This window comes from Loxodonta africana, chromosome 22 (genome assembly GCF_030014295.1).
Source record: "Loxodonta africana isolate mLoxAfr1 chromosome 22, mLoxAfr1.hap2, whole genome shotgun sequence".
In the NCBI taxonomy this organism is placed as follows: domain Eukaryota; kingdom Metazoa; phylum Chordata; class Mammalia; order Proboscidea; family Elephantidae; genus Loxodonta; species Loxodonta africana.
The window spans coordinates 71,762,429-71,776,263 of NC_087363.1; the positions used below are offsets into that span (position 1 = coordinate 71,762,429).

The 13,835-nt window shown below is 41.9% G+C and overlaps 1 protein-coding gene across 4 annotated transcripts in view; it reads left to right on the forward strand.

Moving 5' to 3' along the window:
* The first annotated feature begins 1,121 nt into the window (after positions 1-1,121).
* Positions 1,122-13,835, forward strand: part of RBM33 (RNA binding motif protein 33) — a 198,986-nt gene continuing 186,272 nt past the window's right edge. For 2 of the 4 annotated variants that reach the window (XM_023542039.2, XM_023542040.2), the window contains exon 1: positions 1,124-1,661. In XM_023542039.2, the coding sequence (XP_023397807.2) occupies positions 1,619-1,661 (43 nt within the window). In that variant the 5' untranslated portion in view covers positions 1,124-1,618. Of the gene's footprint in view, positions 1,662-13,835 lie in introns of all 4 variants that reach the window. The other 2 variants (XM_023542038.2, XM_010602106.3) reach the window with 2 other exon arrangements.

Below are 13,835 nucleotides of genomic sequence, written 5' to 3' on the forward strand. Positions count from 1 at the left end.
GTGTTCCATATAACCAAAAACAAAAACAAAAACCAAACCCGTTGCTGTCGAGTTGATCCTAACTCATAGTGACCCTATAGGACAGAGTAGAACTGCCCCAGAGAGTTTCCAAGGAGCCTCTGGTGGATTTGAACTGCCGACCTTTCAGTTAGCAGCTGTAGCCCTTAACCACTATGCCAGCAGGGTTTCTGTGTTCCATGTAGCTCCAGAAAAATGTCCAAAAGTCCTTATGCAGTATGGTCCTTGCTTATCTTTCTAGCCACATTGCTTATTGAGCACCTTCTTTATCTAATGCCCTAGTGGCCACATGCACTGTTTGCAGTTCTGCGATCATATCAAGTAATTTGACATTTCTGAGCCTTTGCTAAGCCTTCTTTTTCTCCCTAAAAATGACCCTTTCTTTTCCCCATAATCTTCATTGGTATTGAATCAATGTTTATAGCTTCTGTGTCCTTAAAGACCTAATTTCATTTCCACACACACAGATCAACTGCCAACACCTCAGAGACACCTTCTTTGGACACCAAATCCACAGTAGTCCTTTCCCCCAACACTTTGTCTCATCACCCAATACGCTCCCCAACTGCCTTATTAATATTTCGGTTTTTAAACCTTTCTTGTGCCTCAAAAGCTTGTCTTGTTCACATTTTATCTTCAGTACTTAAAAAAGGAAGTCAGTGATCGTTCAGTAAATGTACTTAAGCATCAACAAAGGAACTAGCTTAATACACAGATTTCTACTCCAAATGCACCAAATTTCTGGAATCAGGGTTAGGAATTTTGCAGTACTATTTTTTTTTTTAATAAGCATGCCTGTTAATTCCGGGTAGATAGCCCACAGATCCAAGTCTGAGGAAATATGTACTCATGCACCGTTAGCTCTCTTTCTTCCCCGTCAATACACATATTCGACATCCAAAACTGTAGTTATTTCTACCTCAATCTTCCAACTTATCTACTAAAAGACAAGAACTGGGTTTACAACGTACACGCTTCTACAACACCCCGGGCCTACTTCCTCCACGTCCATCGGGAGAAACGCCAGCCGTAAAGCGCAGCACCCACTGCTGGAAAACAGCTCACGACAGAACAGCGAGTGAAATATGGCCAGCAACGCCCCCTTTAAACAATTGCTTTTCTGGAGCGGAGCGGAGGGCGTCCGATAGTAAAACAACAGCTTTGCCGACCGTTTTCTTTCCTTCCACAACCGCCCTCCGGCGCTCTTGGGTGGGAGGAGACAGCGTCTGACGCGCACTAGCCCGGGAACTCTGCCATTTTCACGTCCCTTGCGGCTGCACCCGGTTTCAGGCAGCGCTCCCGCGAGCGCCCGCCCGGCCACCGGCCTCCAGGCCTCCATTATCCCAGGGTGCACTGCGGCGGGGGCGGGAGCCCAACCTGCGGCCATGTTGGGATAGTTTGTTGTTTTCTTTCTGCGGAGAAGAGGCCGGTGTGGACCCCGAGCCGCCCGGCCTCTGCCCCCGCCCCCGTCCCACCCAGTCCCGCCCCACCACTCTCCCCTCCCCCACCCTGTTGGCCCTTCCTCGGCCTCCCGACCAGGCCCGTCTGCCCACCAGCTGGTTTGGTGGGGCGAGGCTGAAGGCCAGTCCCGGCAAGCACCATGGCGGCTGCACTGGGAGCGGGCGGAGGAGCTGGAGCTGGAGGTAGGTGGAATTACCCCGTTCGGGAGGAGTGGGTAGGAACTGCGAGGGGCCGGGAGCTAGAGAGGAGTGCCTTTCCGATCCGAAGAAGAAGTGGGTTCTCCGTAGCTCGCACTCTTTGTGTCTGGCCCATTCAGGTCGTCTTTTCCACCTTCACTCCCTATTGTCATTCTGCCCCTTCTCGTTTTTCCTTCAGTGCGGTGTATAGATCGCAGTTATCCTCGAACTTACTGATTTCTTCTCCACTTTAGAGCCTGCGGAAATGGTCATTTTAAGTGTTGACCGGTATTAAGCGATATAACTGGTCTCGTGTCCTAGGGAGAGGAGAGCGCCCCCACTCTGATAGTGTCGTTCAGGGATAGTGGGGATAGTCGTTATAGGTGGGATAATTGACTCTTGGCTCATTCTGACAATTTTTGACTTATTTCAAGCCCATTACCGAATAACAAGGCTAAAAGGTTGAGCCTCGTGAAAGAATGTATAACAGTACGGCATATTGGAAGGTGAGAATTTTTAAAGAATCATCTCCGGTAGTTCATCTATTTTTAGGTTAACTCATTTACTGTCTAATAAAAAACATTCGTTAGTATTTTGTTACTAGCATCTTACACAGGTGAAAACGGGACAGAAAAGGTTCAGATACTGAGTCAGTTCCTTTGGGTAGTTTCTCTTGTTTTGCAAGCATAAATGATTTTGATAGAGCGTCTAATTTTAGGTGAAATCACTGTTAAAAAAAACTTTTTTTTTAAACTGTAGAAAGGTAGGTGATACTTGAAAGTGACTTTTGCATGATTAGTTTGAAAGCTTTTGTAAAGGAGACCCTTGGATGGTAAAGTATTCATAATAAAATAGTTTGAGGAGATTGATTCTCGTTATTGAAACATTTAAAAATCTTCCAGTGTATACTGCAGAGGTGTTCGTTGGTAATGCTTGCATGTGGGTACGTTGCAGTAATCCTGCTTAGGAATTTTGGTCCCAATAGCAAAACATTTTTATGACAAAATGCAAGAATAAAACTACAGAGACTAACGCAAGAATGCCCCTTCTGGCAGTATGATTTGGTGTATGCCACTTTTCTACCCTTTTAGTTTAAATGGATGATTTTCTGTGTGTTAGGTTTGAGGCTTTCTAAATTTTGAAAATATGTCATTTGCTTTTCTTACTTGGTTACTTTCTAGGAATCAGCGTTATGCGTTTTAGAGCATTGGTTCTTAGAATGTAGTCTGGGGACTACTGGGTCAAAACTATTTTCATTGATAGTATTAAGACGTTATCTGTATTTTTCACTTTCCTCTTTTCAGTAGCGTACTGTGGAGTTTTCCAGAGGCTGTAAGACATGTGAAGGTGTCATTGCACTGATGGCTAATGGAATATGTACCTGTGTATTCTTTAAAAAAAAAAAAAAAAATTCTCATTTTTAATTTCTAAAATGGCTTACCTAGTTACCTGTTACTGCTATAACAGAAATACCACAAGTGGGTGGCTTTAACAAATAGAAATTTATTTTCTCACAGTTTAGAAGGCTGGGAGTCTAAATTCAGGGTGCCAGCGCTAGGGAAAGATTTTCTTTCTCTCTTTGGCTCTCTTGGAAGGCCCTTGTTGGTTCTCAGCTTCTGCTCCTGGACAACCTTAATGTGGCTTGGCATCTCTCTTCCTCCATCTCTGCTTCTTAGCTTGCTTGTTTAATCTCTTTTCTATTTCAAAAGAGGTTGACTCAAGATATACTTTACACTAATCCTTCCTTGTTAACATACTAAACACAGCTCATATTCAAATGGGGTTATAGTCACAGGCATAGAGGTTAGGAATTACAACACATGCTTTTTGGGGACACAATTCAATTTGTAACATTCTGCCTTTTGGTCTTCAAAAATTCGTGTCCTTGCCACATGCAAAACACACCCCATCACATCATGCCAGAAGTCTTAAATCAAGTTCAAAATCTTATCTTTTTTTTCTTTTTTTTTTTAATTGTGCTTTAAGTGAAAGTTTGCAGTTCAAGTTAGTTTCTCATACAAACATTTATACACACATTGTTATGTGACTTCTAGTTGCTCTCCCTTTAATGTGATGGTACACTCCTTTCCACCCTAGATTTCCTTTATCCTTTCAACCAGCCCAGGTCCCTTTGTGCCTTCTCATCTTGCTTCTCTGTGTACAGGAGCTGCCTGCTTAGTCTCATTTATCTACTTGAGCTAAGAAGCAAACTCCTCACCAGTATCATTCTATGTCTTATCTTCGTCTGAAGTCTAATCTTTGAATAGTTAGCTTCAGGAATGGTATTCGTTTGGGGCTAACAGAGAGTCGGGGCCAGGGAGGCATGTCTTCTGGGGCTCCTCCAGTCTCAGACCATTAAGTCTGGTCTTTTTACTAGAATTCGAGTTTTGTACCCCACTTTTCTCCTGCTTCATCAGGGACTTTCTGTTGTGGTCCCTGTCAGGGCAGTCATTGGTGGTAGCTGGGCACCATTTAGTTCTTCTGGTCTCAGGCTGAAGGAGTCTCTGGTGTATATGGCCCTTTGTCTCTTGGGCTCATATTTTCCTTGTCTTTGGTGTTCTTCATTCTCCTTTGATCCAGGTGGATCGGGACCAACTGATGTATCTTAGATGGCCACTTGCTAGCTTTTGAGACCCCAAAAGCCACTCACCAAAGTGGGATGCAGAAAATTTTCTTAATAAACTTTGTTATGCTAATTTACCTAGATGTCCCCTGAAACCATGGTCCCCATACCTTGCCCCTGCTACCCTGTCCCTTGAAGAGTTTGGTTTAGTCCAGTTGTGTTGACTTCCCCTGTATTGTGTGTTGTCCTTCCCTTTACCTAAGATAATTCTTGTCTACTATCTAGTGAATACCCCTTTTCCTCCCTCCCCACCCTTGTAACCATCAAAGAACATTTTCTTCTGTGTTTAAACCTTTTCTCGAGTTCTTGAAATAGTGGTCTCATACAATATTTGCCCTTTTATGACTAATTTCACTCAGCATAATGCCTTCCAGATTCCTCCACGCTATGAGATGTTTCTAGGGTTCATTGTTTTTCTTTATCGTTGCAGAGTATTCCATTGTGTGAAAAGACCATAATTTGCCTATCCATTCATCTGTTGATGGGCACCTAGGTTGTTTCCATGTGTTTGCTGTTGTGAATAGTTCTGCAGTGAACATGGGTGTGCATGTATCTATTCGTCTGAGGGCTGTTATTTCTCTAGGATATATTCCAAGGAATGGGATTGCTGGATAGTGTGGTAGTTCTAATTTTAGCTTCTTAAGGAAGCACCAGATCAATTTCCAAAGTGGTTGTACCGTTTTACATTCCCACCAGCAGTGTATAAGTATGTAAGAATTCCAGTCTCTCCATAACCTCTCCAACATTTATTATTGTATATTTTTGGATTGTTGGGGTGAGATGGTATTTCGTTGTAGTTTTGATTTGCATTTCTCTAGTGGCTAATGATCGTGAGCATTTTCTCATGTATCTGTTAGATGCCTGAATGTCTTCTTTGGTGAAGTGCCTGTTCATATCCTTTGCCCATTTTTTAGTTGTGTTATTTTTGTTGTTGTTGTTGAGGTTTTGCAGTATCTTGTCTACTCTGTCCTATAGGGTCACTATGAGTCGGAAACGACTCGATGGCACTGGGTTTTTCTGGGTTGTAGATTTTAGAGATTAGATGCTCATTGGATTTGTTGTGGCCGAAATTTTTTTGCCAGTCTGTAGGTTGTCTTTATTTATCTGGGGCCTCTTCCCTTCCCATAAGAAGTTAGTGATTTGTTTTTCTATCTCATTAAAAAGTGCCGTTGGAATTTGGATCAAGATTGCATTGTACCTGTAGATCGCTTTGGGTAGAATTGACATTTTCATAATTTTGAGTCTTCCTGTCCGTGAGCAAGGTATGTTTTTCAACTATGTAAGTCTCTTTTGGTTTCTTGCTGTAGTGTCTTGTAGTTTTCTTTGTATAGGCCTTTCATGTGTCTGGTTAGATGTATTCCTAAGCATTTTGTCTTCTTGGGGGCTGTTGTAAATGCTACTGATTGACTATTTCCTCTTCGAAGTTCTCTTTGTTGGTGTAGAGGAATCCAACTGAAAATCTCATCTTTTGAAGCATCTAAATCAAATGTGGATGAGACTTTAGGCATATTCCATCCTGGGGCAAAATTCCTCTTCATCTGTGTACCTGTGAAATCTAAACTACAAGTTATCTGTTTCCAAAGTACAGTGGTGCAACAAGCACAAGGTAGACATTTCCATTACAAATTGGAGAAACTGGAGGGAAAGAAGGGATAACAGGCACCCAGCAAGTCCAAAACCCAGGCAGTGCAATTTATATTAGCTCTCATGGCTTGAAAGTAATCCTCTGTCCTTTGGGACCATCTGGGCCATGGCCCCATCCTCTAGACTCTGGGTGTTAGCCACACCCTCTGGATTCTGGGTGGTAGACCCTCAGCCTTAGGCTTCAGCTCTGCCCTCCAGACCCTCTGGGATGGCAACTCTGCTCCCATGGCTTTAGGTGGCCCCATTCTCCTAGTGCATCTGAGTGGCTACCCTACCCCCTGAGGCCCCATTCTTCTGATCGCTGGGCATGGCAGCCCTGCCCTCTTAACTTTGGGTGGTGGCCCCATCCCCCTGGCACACCTTAACTGCAGCCTCACGCTCCAGAACCTAGTTGGTGAAGATCTGACTATTTGAATCTTTAGGAGGCTGTGGTCCCACCTTTTGAGATCCAGGAAACTGTGGCCTCATCCTTTGAAACTGGGGCAGCCCTGCCTCCTGTGCTCCTTCTAACAGTTCTGCTGATTTCCTAGCTGCTCCAGGGATGTTCTTTTTCTTTTCTTGGAGGACAATAGATGTAGCTCCTTTGGCTTGTTTCCTGTCTGTAGAATTCCAAGAGGCTGACAGCATTCTTTCCTTTTGTTTTCTAGATCCCCTGCAGTTTAAGCTGATTGGTTTTCTGCTGTGGTAGTTGGTTAGATCCGTCAGTCACAGGTTGAATCTCTTTAACAAAAAGGTTGTATAGTCATGTCCTTGGTGAACATTCTAGGACATGTGTCCTTTGTACAACAGAATTTTTAAATCTTTTTCTGTTTTCATATTGCACAGTTCATTTTTATTTTCATCTCTTCCCTCTTGATTTTTACACTAAGCAGCAAGGAGAAACCACTCCGCCCCTTTAAGATCTTACTTAGAAATCTCCTCAGCCAGATATCCAAGTTCATCACTTAGAAGTTCTGCATTCTACCAGACGTTTGAACATAGTTCAGACAAGTTCTTTGCCACTGCATAAAAAGCATCACCCTTCCTCCACTGTCCAATCGCATGTTCATCATTTTCTTTTAACACCTCGCTAGGGGTGTATTTAACGTCCACATTTCTAGCAACATTCTGTTGCTGGTGCCATATGTATTCTCTAAGGTGATGGAGATTGTCTATATAGCTATTCTGACTCCCTTCTGAGCCCTCACCAGAATTCCCTTCAACGTCCATTATTCTACTAACAGCTTCTTTAAGGCAATCTAGGCTTTTACTATTAGGTACCTTAAAACTCTTTCGACCTCTACCCATTACCCAATTCCAAAACTGCTTCCACATTTTAGGTGTCTCTTAGAGTAGCACTCCACTCTTGTGGTACCAAATTGTATGTTAGTTGTCTAGTGCTGCTATAATAGAAATATCACAAGTGGGTGGTTTTAATAAACAGAAGTTTATTTTCTCATAGTTTAGGAGGCTAGAAGTCTGAAACCAGGGTGCTGGCTGTAGGGGAAGGCTTTCTCTCTCTTTCGGCTCTTTAGGAATGTCCTTGTCTCTCCTGAGCTTCTGTGTTTCTGGGCAATCTTTATGTAGCTTGGCATGTGTGTTCTTCCACCTGTCTTCCTTAATCTGCTCCTTTTATATCTTGTAGGCTTGATTCAGGACACACCCTACACCAAATGGGATTATAACCACAGCATAAAAGTTAGGATTTATAACAGATTTTGGAGGGAGACAATTCAATCCGTAGAGTATGGTAAATATTAATAAATAGCCACATAATCAAAAGCTCTTTGAGGTTCCGAATAATTTTGAGACCAAAAAGCTTGAGAGCTGTTCCTGTACATGGACCTCTCCTACCCTCATTCTTTTTTTTTTCTACTCTCATTTTTGCCGGTACTGACCTGTCAGGTCTCAGGCTCCTCAGGGAGGTGTTCATGAGCTATCTGAGATATGCTCATCCCATCTTATGTGTACCCTTCAACTGCATTCTTCAGCACACTGCTTCGTTTTCTTAAAAGTATTTAGCCCAGTCTGTAATTTTACCTGGTTACTGTCTTTTTTAATTTGCCTCCCCCCAGTAGCCTGTAAGCCCCATGAGAAGAGTAGGGCTGTCTGGCTGGGTGTCTTCCCAGTGCATGGCACATGGTATGTACTCAACAAATACCTTATGAATGAATGAATTAAATATGAGATGTTTTCTTTATGAATTTGAAATAAAAACAACCTGGAATTGTATCTGAAGTTGTTTTGAGGGCAAATTCCTTATTTGTATTTAGGAGCCACTAGAGTATGGTAAGTGGAGTACCTCAGTGGCACAAATGATTAAGCTAGTAACTGAAAGGTTGGTGCTTTGATCTACCCAGAGGGGCCTTGGAAGAAAGGCTGGGCAATCTGCTTCTGAAAGACAACAGCCATTGGAAATTCCTGTGGCACACAGTTCTACTTTGACACATACGGGGTTGCTGTGAGGTAGAATAGATGGCATCTGGGTAAATTAGAGCCATGTCTACATTGTCTGTCCTATAGGGTCGCTATGAGTAGGAATCGACTCGACGGCCCTGGGTTTAGTTTTGTTTTTTTTTCTCCATTGTTTAGCCATTCCTTGTTAATCAACAGGCAGCTTATCTGGCAACTCAGTTTAATATATTTCTTAATGCTTTTCAAACTTTTTGATTGCAAACCACAGCAAGTAATATGATTGACTTTATGGTTTAATATATACACCTAAAAGTAAGAAGAAATTCATTAACAATTCTAGTTCATGGTATTTGTTTTTCTTTTTATTTCGTTTTAATAAAATGCTGGTTGTGATGTAAATTAATTTCACGATTCAATAAAGGTTCAAATTTTTCAGTTGGAATAACACCGGCTTCTGTATAGTAAGTGGTTACTGGTTGCTGAATAAATGGAATAAATGCATCTTAATTAGCCAGAGAAGTCCCCGAATGATGCAGTTAATTAACCAAAAGGTTGGAAGTTCACGTCCACCCAGAGGCACCTAGAAAGTACAGCCTGGTGGTCTGCTTCTGAAAAGTCAGCCAGTGAAAACTCTAGAGAGCACAGTTCTTCCAACACACATGGGGTTACCACTAGTTGGAATCAACTTGACAGCAACTGTTTTTTTTTTAAGGTATCCAGAATATAACCAGAAACCAATGGAATTTCTGGGTTGCCAAATAAATATTACAAAGTGCAGGTACTTGAAGGAAGGAATGTTTGCTCGGGCTCTTACCGGAAGGCAGCTTGCTTTTACTTCAGATACAGTTTTAATAGGATATTTGCTGTGGCAACCAAATTCTAAGAATATTAGAAAATGCGATTGTTAGCGTTACTAATAGCAGAGAAAGCGGTAACTAGGAGTGTTGTTCCACCATGTGTCTGTCAGTTTGTCGTACTGTGGTGGCTTGCGTGTTGCTGTAATACTGGAAGCTTTGCCACCGGTATTTCAAATACCAGCAGGGTCACCCTTGATGGGCAGGTTTCTGTGGAGCTTTCACACTGAGGCAAGAAGGAGGACCTGGTAGTCTACTTCTGAAAAAAATTGGCCAGTGAAAACCTTATGAATAGCAGTGGGACAGCAACAACACTGAATAATGGAGACTGAAAAAGGCATAAATGCAAAAACATGGCATTTTGGGGACATTTACTATTAGAGCAAAGGAGCTGTGGTGGCGCAGTGATGAAGTGGTCGGGCGCTGACTCTGGAAGGTCTGCGGTGTGAACCCACCAGCCGCTCTGTGAGAGAAGGATGTGGCAGTCTGCTTCTATAAAAAGGATTTATTGCCTTGGAAACCTTATGGGCAGTTCTGCCCTGTCATTGGGTTTGGTTTTTTTGTTTGTTTACTATATGAGCATATAGTTTAATAAGTTTTAAGATCTTCTGGTGCTTCCTTGTATAGTAAAATACAAAGTAAGAACAAAAATGTCAGTGCATAAATCTCAGCAACCCCCACAAACTAACATTTACTTAAAGATTATCAGCTTCTCATTTGCCATGCATTATCTCATTTAAAATCCACAACATTTTTGTGCCTTAGGTATTGTTTTCATTTTAAAAGTGAGCAGCCAGAGAAATGGGTACTTTAAATTTTTGTATCCTAGATTAGTCTTTTTTCTTAAGTTTTTAATGGGATTTTTCAAACATGCCTGTAGTGGAAAAAATAGGTAAGGAACCCCGTGTGTCCATCATCCAGCTTTGACATTTAGCAACATTTTGCTATTTTCACCTATCTCCTCCCCCACGTCCTCTTCGCATATTTTAAACAAATTTCAGCTTGTAAAATTTTAGAGCTAGAATGAACTGGAGAGATGACCTAGAGTTTAGCTACTAAACTGAACAAAAAAACCAGTTGTCATCTAGTCTGTTCCAACTCGTGGCCAACCAATGTGTGTTAGAACTGTGCTCCATAGTGTTTTCAGGGCTGTGACCTTTGCGAAGCAGATAGCAAGACCTGTCTTTGGAGGCATCACTGTGTGGTGGTTCCAGTCTCCAACCTTTTGATTAGTAGCCAAGCACTTACCTTATTTTTATGCAAATAACACATCTTCTGCAATTGTTTGTAGGTGTGAGGTATTATTCTAAGTGTGCTAAGCTAGTGAGGGTGCCTGGGGTGGGGATGGGGGTGGGGGTGGGGGTGGGGGTGGGGGGAGGGCAGGGCCAGCTAACAAATGCAGAATATGCATGTTATTTGCATTAAAAAAATGGTAACAGTTTGCCTCACTCAGGAACTCCCACTATAAATTTAGGATGTTAAAGAAACCAAAATGAGTGATGAATCAAAACAGTTCACCAGAAAAAAATCAGCTACACACAAATGAAGACTGTAATGGAACAGATGAAGTACAAAAAAAGTAAGACATACAGAAAATAAGCAGCAAAATGGCAGAAATAGGTGCTTATCAGAAATAGTTTTAAATGTAAGTAGCTTGTTCAGCTCACAAATTGAAATGCAGAGATTAGCAGGAATGGATGAAAAAGTATGACTCAATTTTATACTGTTACCAAGGTCAAAAGACAGACAGGTTGAAAGTAAAAGAATATAAAAGTATATATTACTCAAAGAACCACAAGACAGCTGGAGTGGCTATACTGATAGCAAACAAAATAGACTAAGTCAGAAGTTGCAAGAGTTACTGCTTATGGAGTACTAAAGTTTTTGTGCGTGATGGTGCAAACTTGCATTAAGGGTAATGGTTGCGCAGCTCATCGTTGTAATCGGTGTCACTGACTTGGACACCTGAATGTGTTGAAGTGGCAAACAGTGTGATCTGTATTTTTCTAAACAACAAAAGGAAAAAGTAGAGTAGTAAAAGGTGAGGCTGCTCATGTACAGTAGAACACCTCATGGGGTTCGGTTTCTTGGTTTGGGAATTTAAGGTCATGGGCTCGTGGGACATTCCAGTTAATTGGCCTAACATAGTTTTTAGTGCTCCTGTTCTATCTCCTGGTTCATTTCGTAGTGTCTTGGGTCTCAAAAACTTGCAAGTAGCAATCCAGGGTACAATAATTGGTCTTTTTTCTCCTGAAGCAACAAAGGAAGGAAAAGTGTCAGGAATAGGAGGAGGAAACGGAATGTTTGGCTTATTGCCTTCATGAAGGACTGCTTCCTTCGCCACGAGACCAGAGCTGGATGGTGCCTGACTACCATTACTGAATGTTTTGATCAAAGATTTACAGAAGAATCTTGATCAAAAAGGGGAAAATGTGGAAATTCTCATGGAATCCAAACATTGTGGAGCCACTGAAGCTGGATGAAACCCAAAACTATTGCCCTGAAACAATCTTTAGCACAGAAACCTTAAACCAGAAATATCCCCTGAAGTTGTCTTTAAACCAGTTTAACTAGTAAAAAAAAAAAAAAAAGTGTCGTGAGCACTGTGCTCTTTTAAAAAGCCATCTATGGGGGATCAAACTGACAATAGCAACTTGACAGGTTAGTTAGGAAGCATGGGGGAAGTGATTTTATTTTATTGGGGAGGACCATATCAGAAAACGAGGATGAAGATGGCTGCACAATTTGAAGGATGCAATCACTGTCACTGTATTGTATGTAGAAATTTTTAAATTGGTGTATGCTTAGCTGTGTATATTTTCAAAAACAAAAAAGTTAGACAAAAGACATAAGATACTGATAAAAGCATCAGTCCATCAAGGAGACGTAACAGTTATAAACATATATGCACCTGACAGCAGAGTCCCAAAGTATATGAAGGAAAAACTGACAGAACTGGAGAGAAATAGACAGTTCTACAATCCTGTATTTTTACACAAAAGAAGTCTTTCAGGGACACACCAGACAGGTCAAGATGTGCAGCCATAATTTTTTCAGGACAGGTTCATGTTGCGCCCTCTGGCACCAGTAAGCAGCACCGAGCCTACAGGCTGCCGTTCCTACTCTTGCCTCTGAGCCGAGGAATGCTGGGAAGGTCATCAAAAACACCACAGCCTTTTAAAATAAAATTTAGCAACCTTTTTGTTCATTAAGTACTCCCCTGATTGTTGTAAGTTTTTAAAATTAGGTCCCAGAGATCCCAAAAAGTTGACTCTGGCAGTTTTCACCAGCTTAGTGGTAGCTTCAGTGGAGCATGGATCCGTGGTTTTCTGTTTGGACATTTTCGGTGATGCCACTTTCTGTCCGAAAGAATTTTACAGTAAACATACAGGTTTTTAAAAGTGGAAATGTCTGCAGCTCCCGTTAACAGTTTGAGATGTATCATTTTACTTCCTTCTCTGTACATATTTAAATTGCACATACAGAGAAACGATCTGACTTTTTGTTAATGTGAATAGAGTCCTGTATTATTCTGCAGCTTCCTTTGTTCATTGAAGAATGTACCCCGGGGACCTTCCCATGTCAGTAGGTGAGAGGTGTATGGATCCAACGTTGTTCAATCGTTTTCCCGTTGATGAGCCCTATTGCAGATGATACTGTAGTAAGCACACCAAACATATCTTGGTGTGTTTATGCAAATATTTCTGCAGGATAGATACCCCGAGAAGTGGAATAAGTATGTTGTTGCAAGTTATGCATATTTAAAATATTGAGACCTACTGTCAAGCTGTCTTCAAACAGGTTTGTTCCACTTTATCCTTTCATGAGTAATGTCTGAGAGTACCCCGTTTCCCCATACCCTTTCTAAGAATTAAAAAAATTTTTTTTGCTAATATGAGAACTCGAAATGGTCTTTGTTCCTGGTTCCCGAAAATAGTCCTTCAAATTCTTAGGCAGTCAAGGTGTCTTTTGTTTTCTAAAACAGCCAGGCAACACTTAAACATGTGAAAATGAGTTGGGAACCCCCAGCTTATCAGGTGGCAACTAACTAAACACAGAAAGAGGACAGGACATGGCCGAATCGATCATGCATATCCATTGAGTCATGTATTAGGTCCTAGTGACTAAGAGGCCCTGAAGCTGGAAGCGTCCTCTTTTGGGGCTTCTTGGATTGGGGAGAAAATCCATGTTCCAGATGGAGAGGGTGGCACGTCCCTGGGGACAGTGGAGGCCCCCTGTCGGGAATTTTCCCAGACCTACATCTCTGATGGTATCCCTTCTGGTTACAATAAATGGGTAACTGTAAGTATAGGTAATATTTTTTGTGCATTTTGTGATCTGTTAAAATTAACAAACTTACAAGGGACTAATTTAGAGGATGACTACACAGACAGTCGTAAGAAGAGTCCGAGGAACCAGCTTAGGGTAGGTGTTGGCCAGAAGAGGGCTGCACAGACAGGTATTGTGAAGACCTTGCTCTGGGTAGCTGGGTCACAGAGAAAGGCTGTAGGGGCAGTTGATGAAGAAGGATAGAGTTATTTTTAGCTTGTGATCTAACCTCAGGAGGCTAGAGGAAGAGAGAGGAGCTCGGTGGTCTCAAGTATATAGGGAGTTGTGAAGATTCCCGAGCCTGTGGTTGGGACCCAATGACCTGGTCCCAGGTGG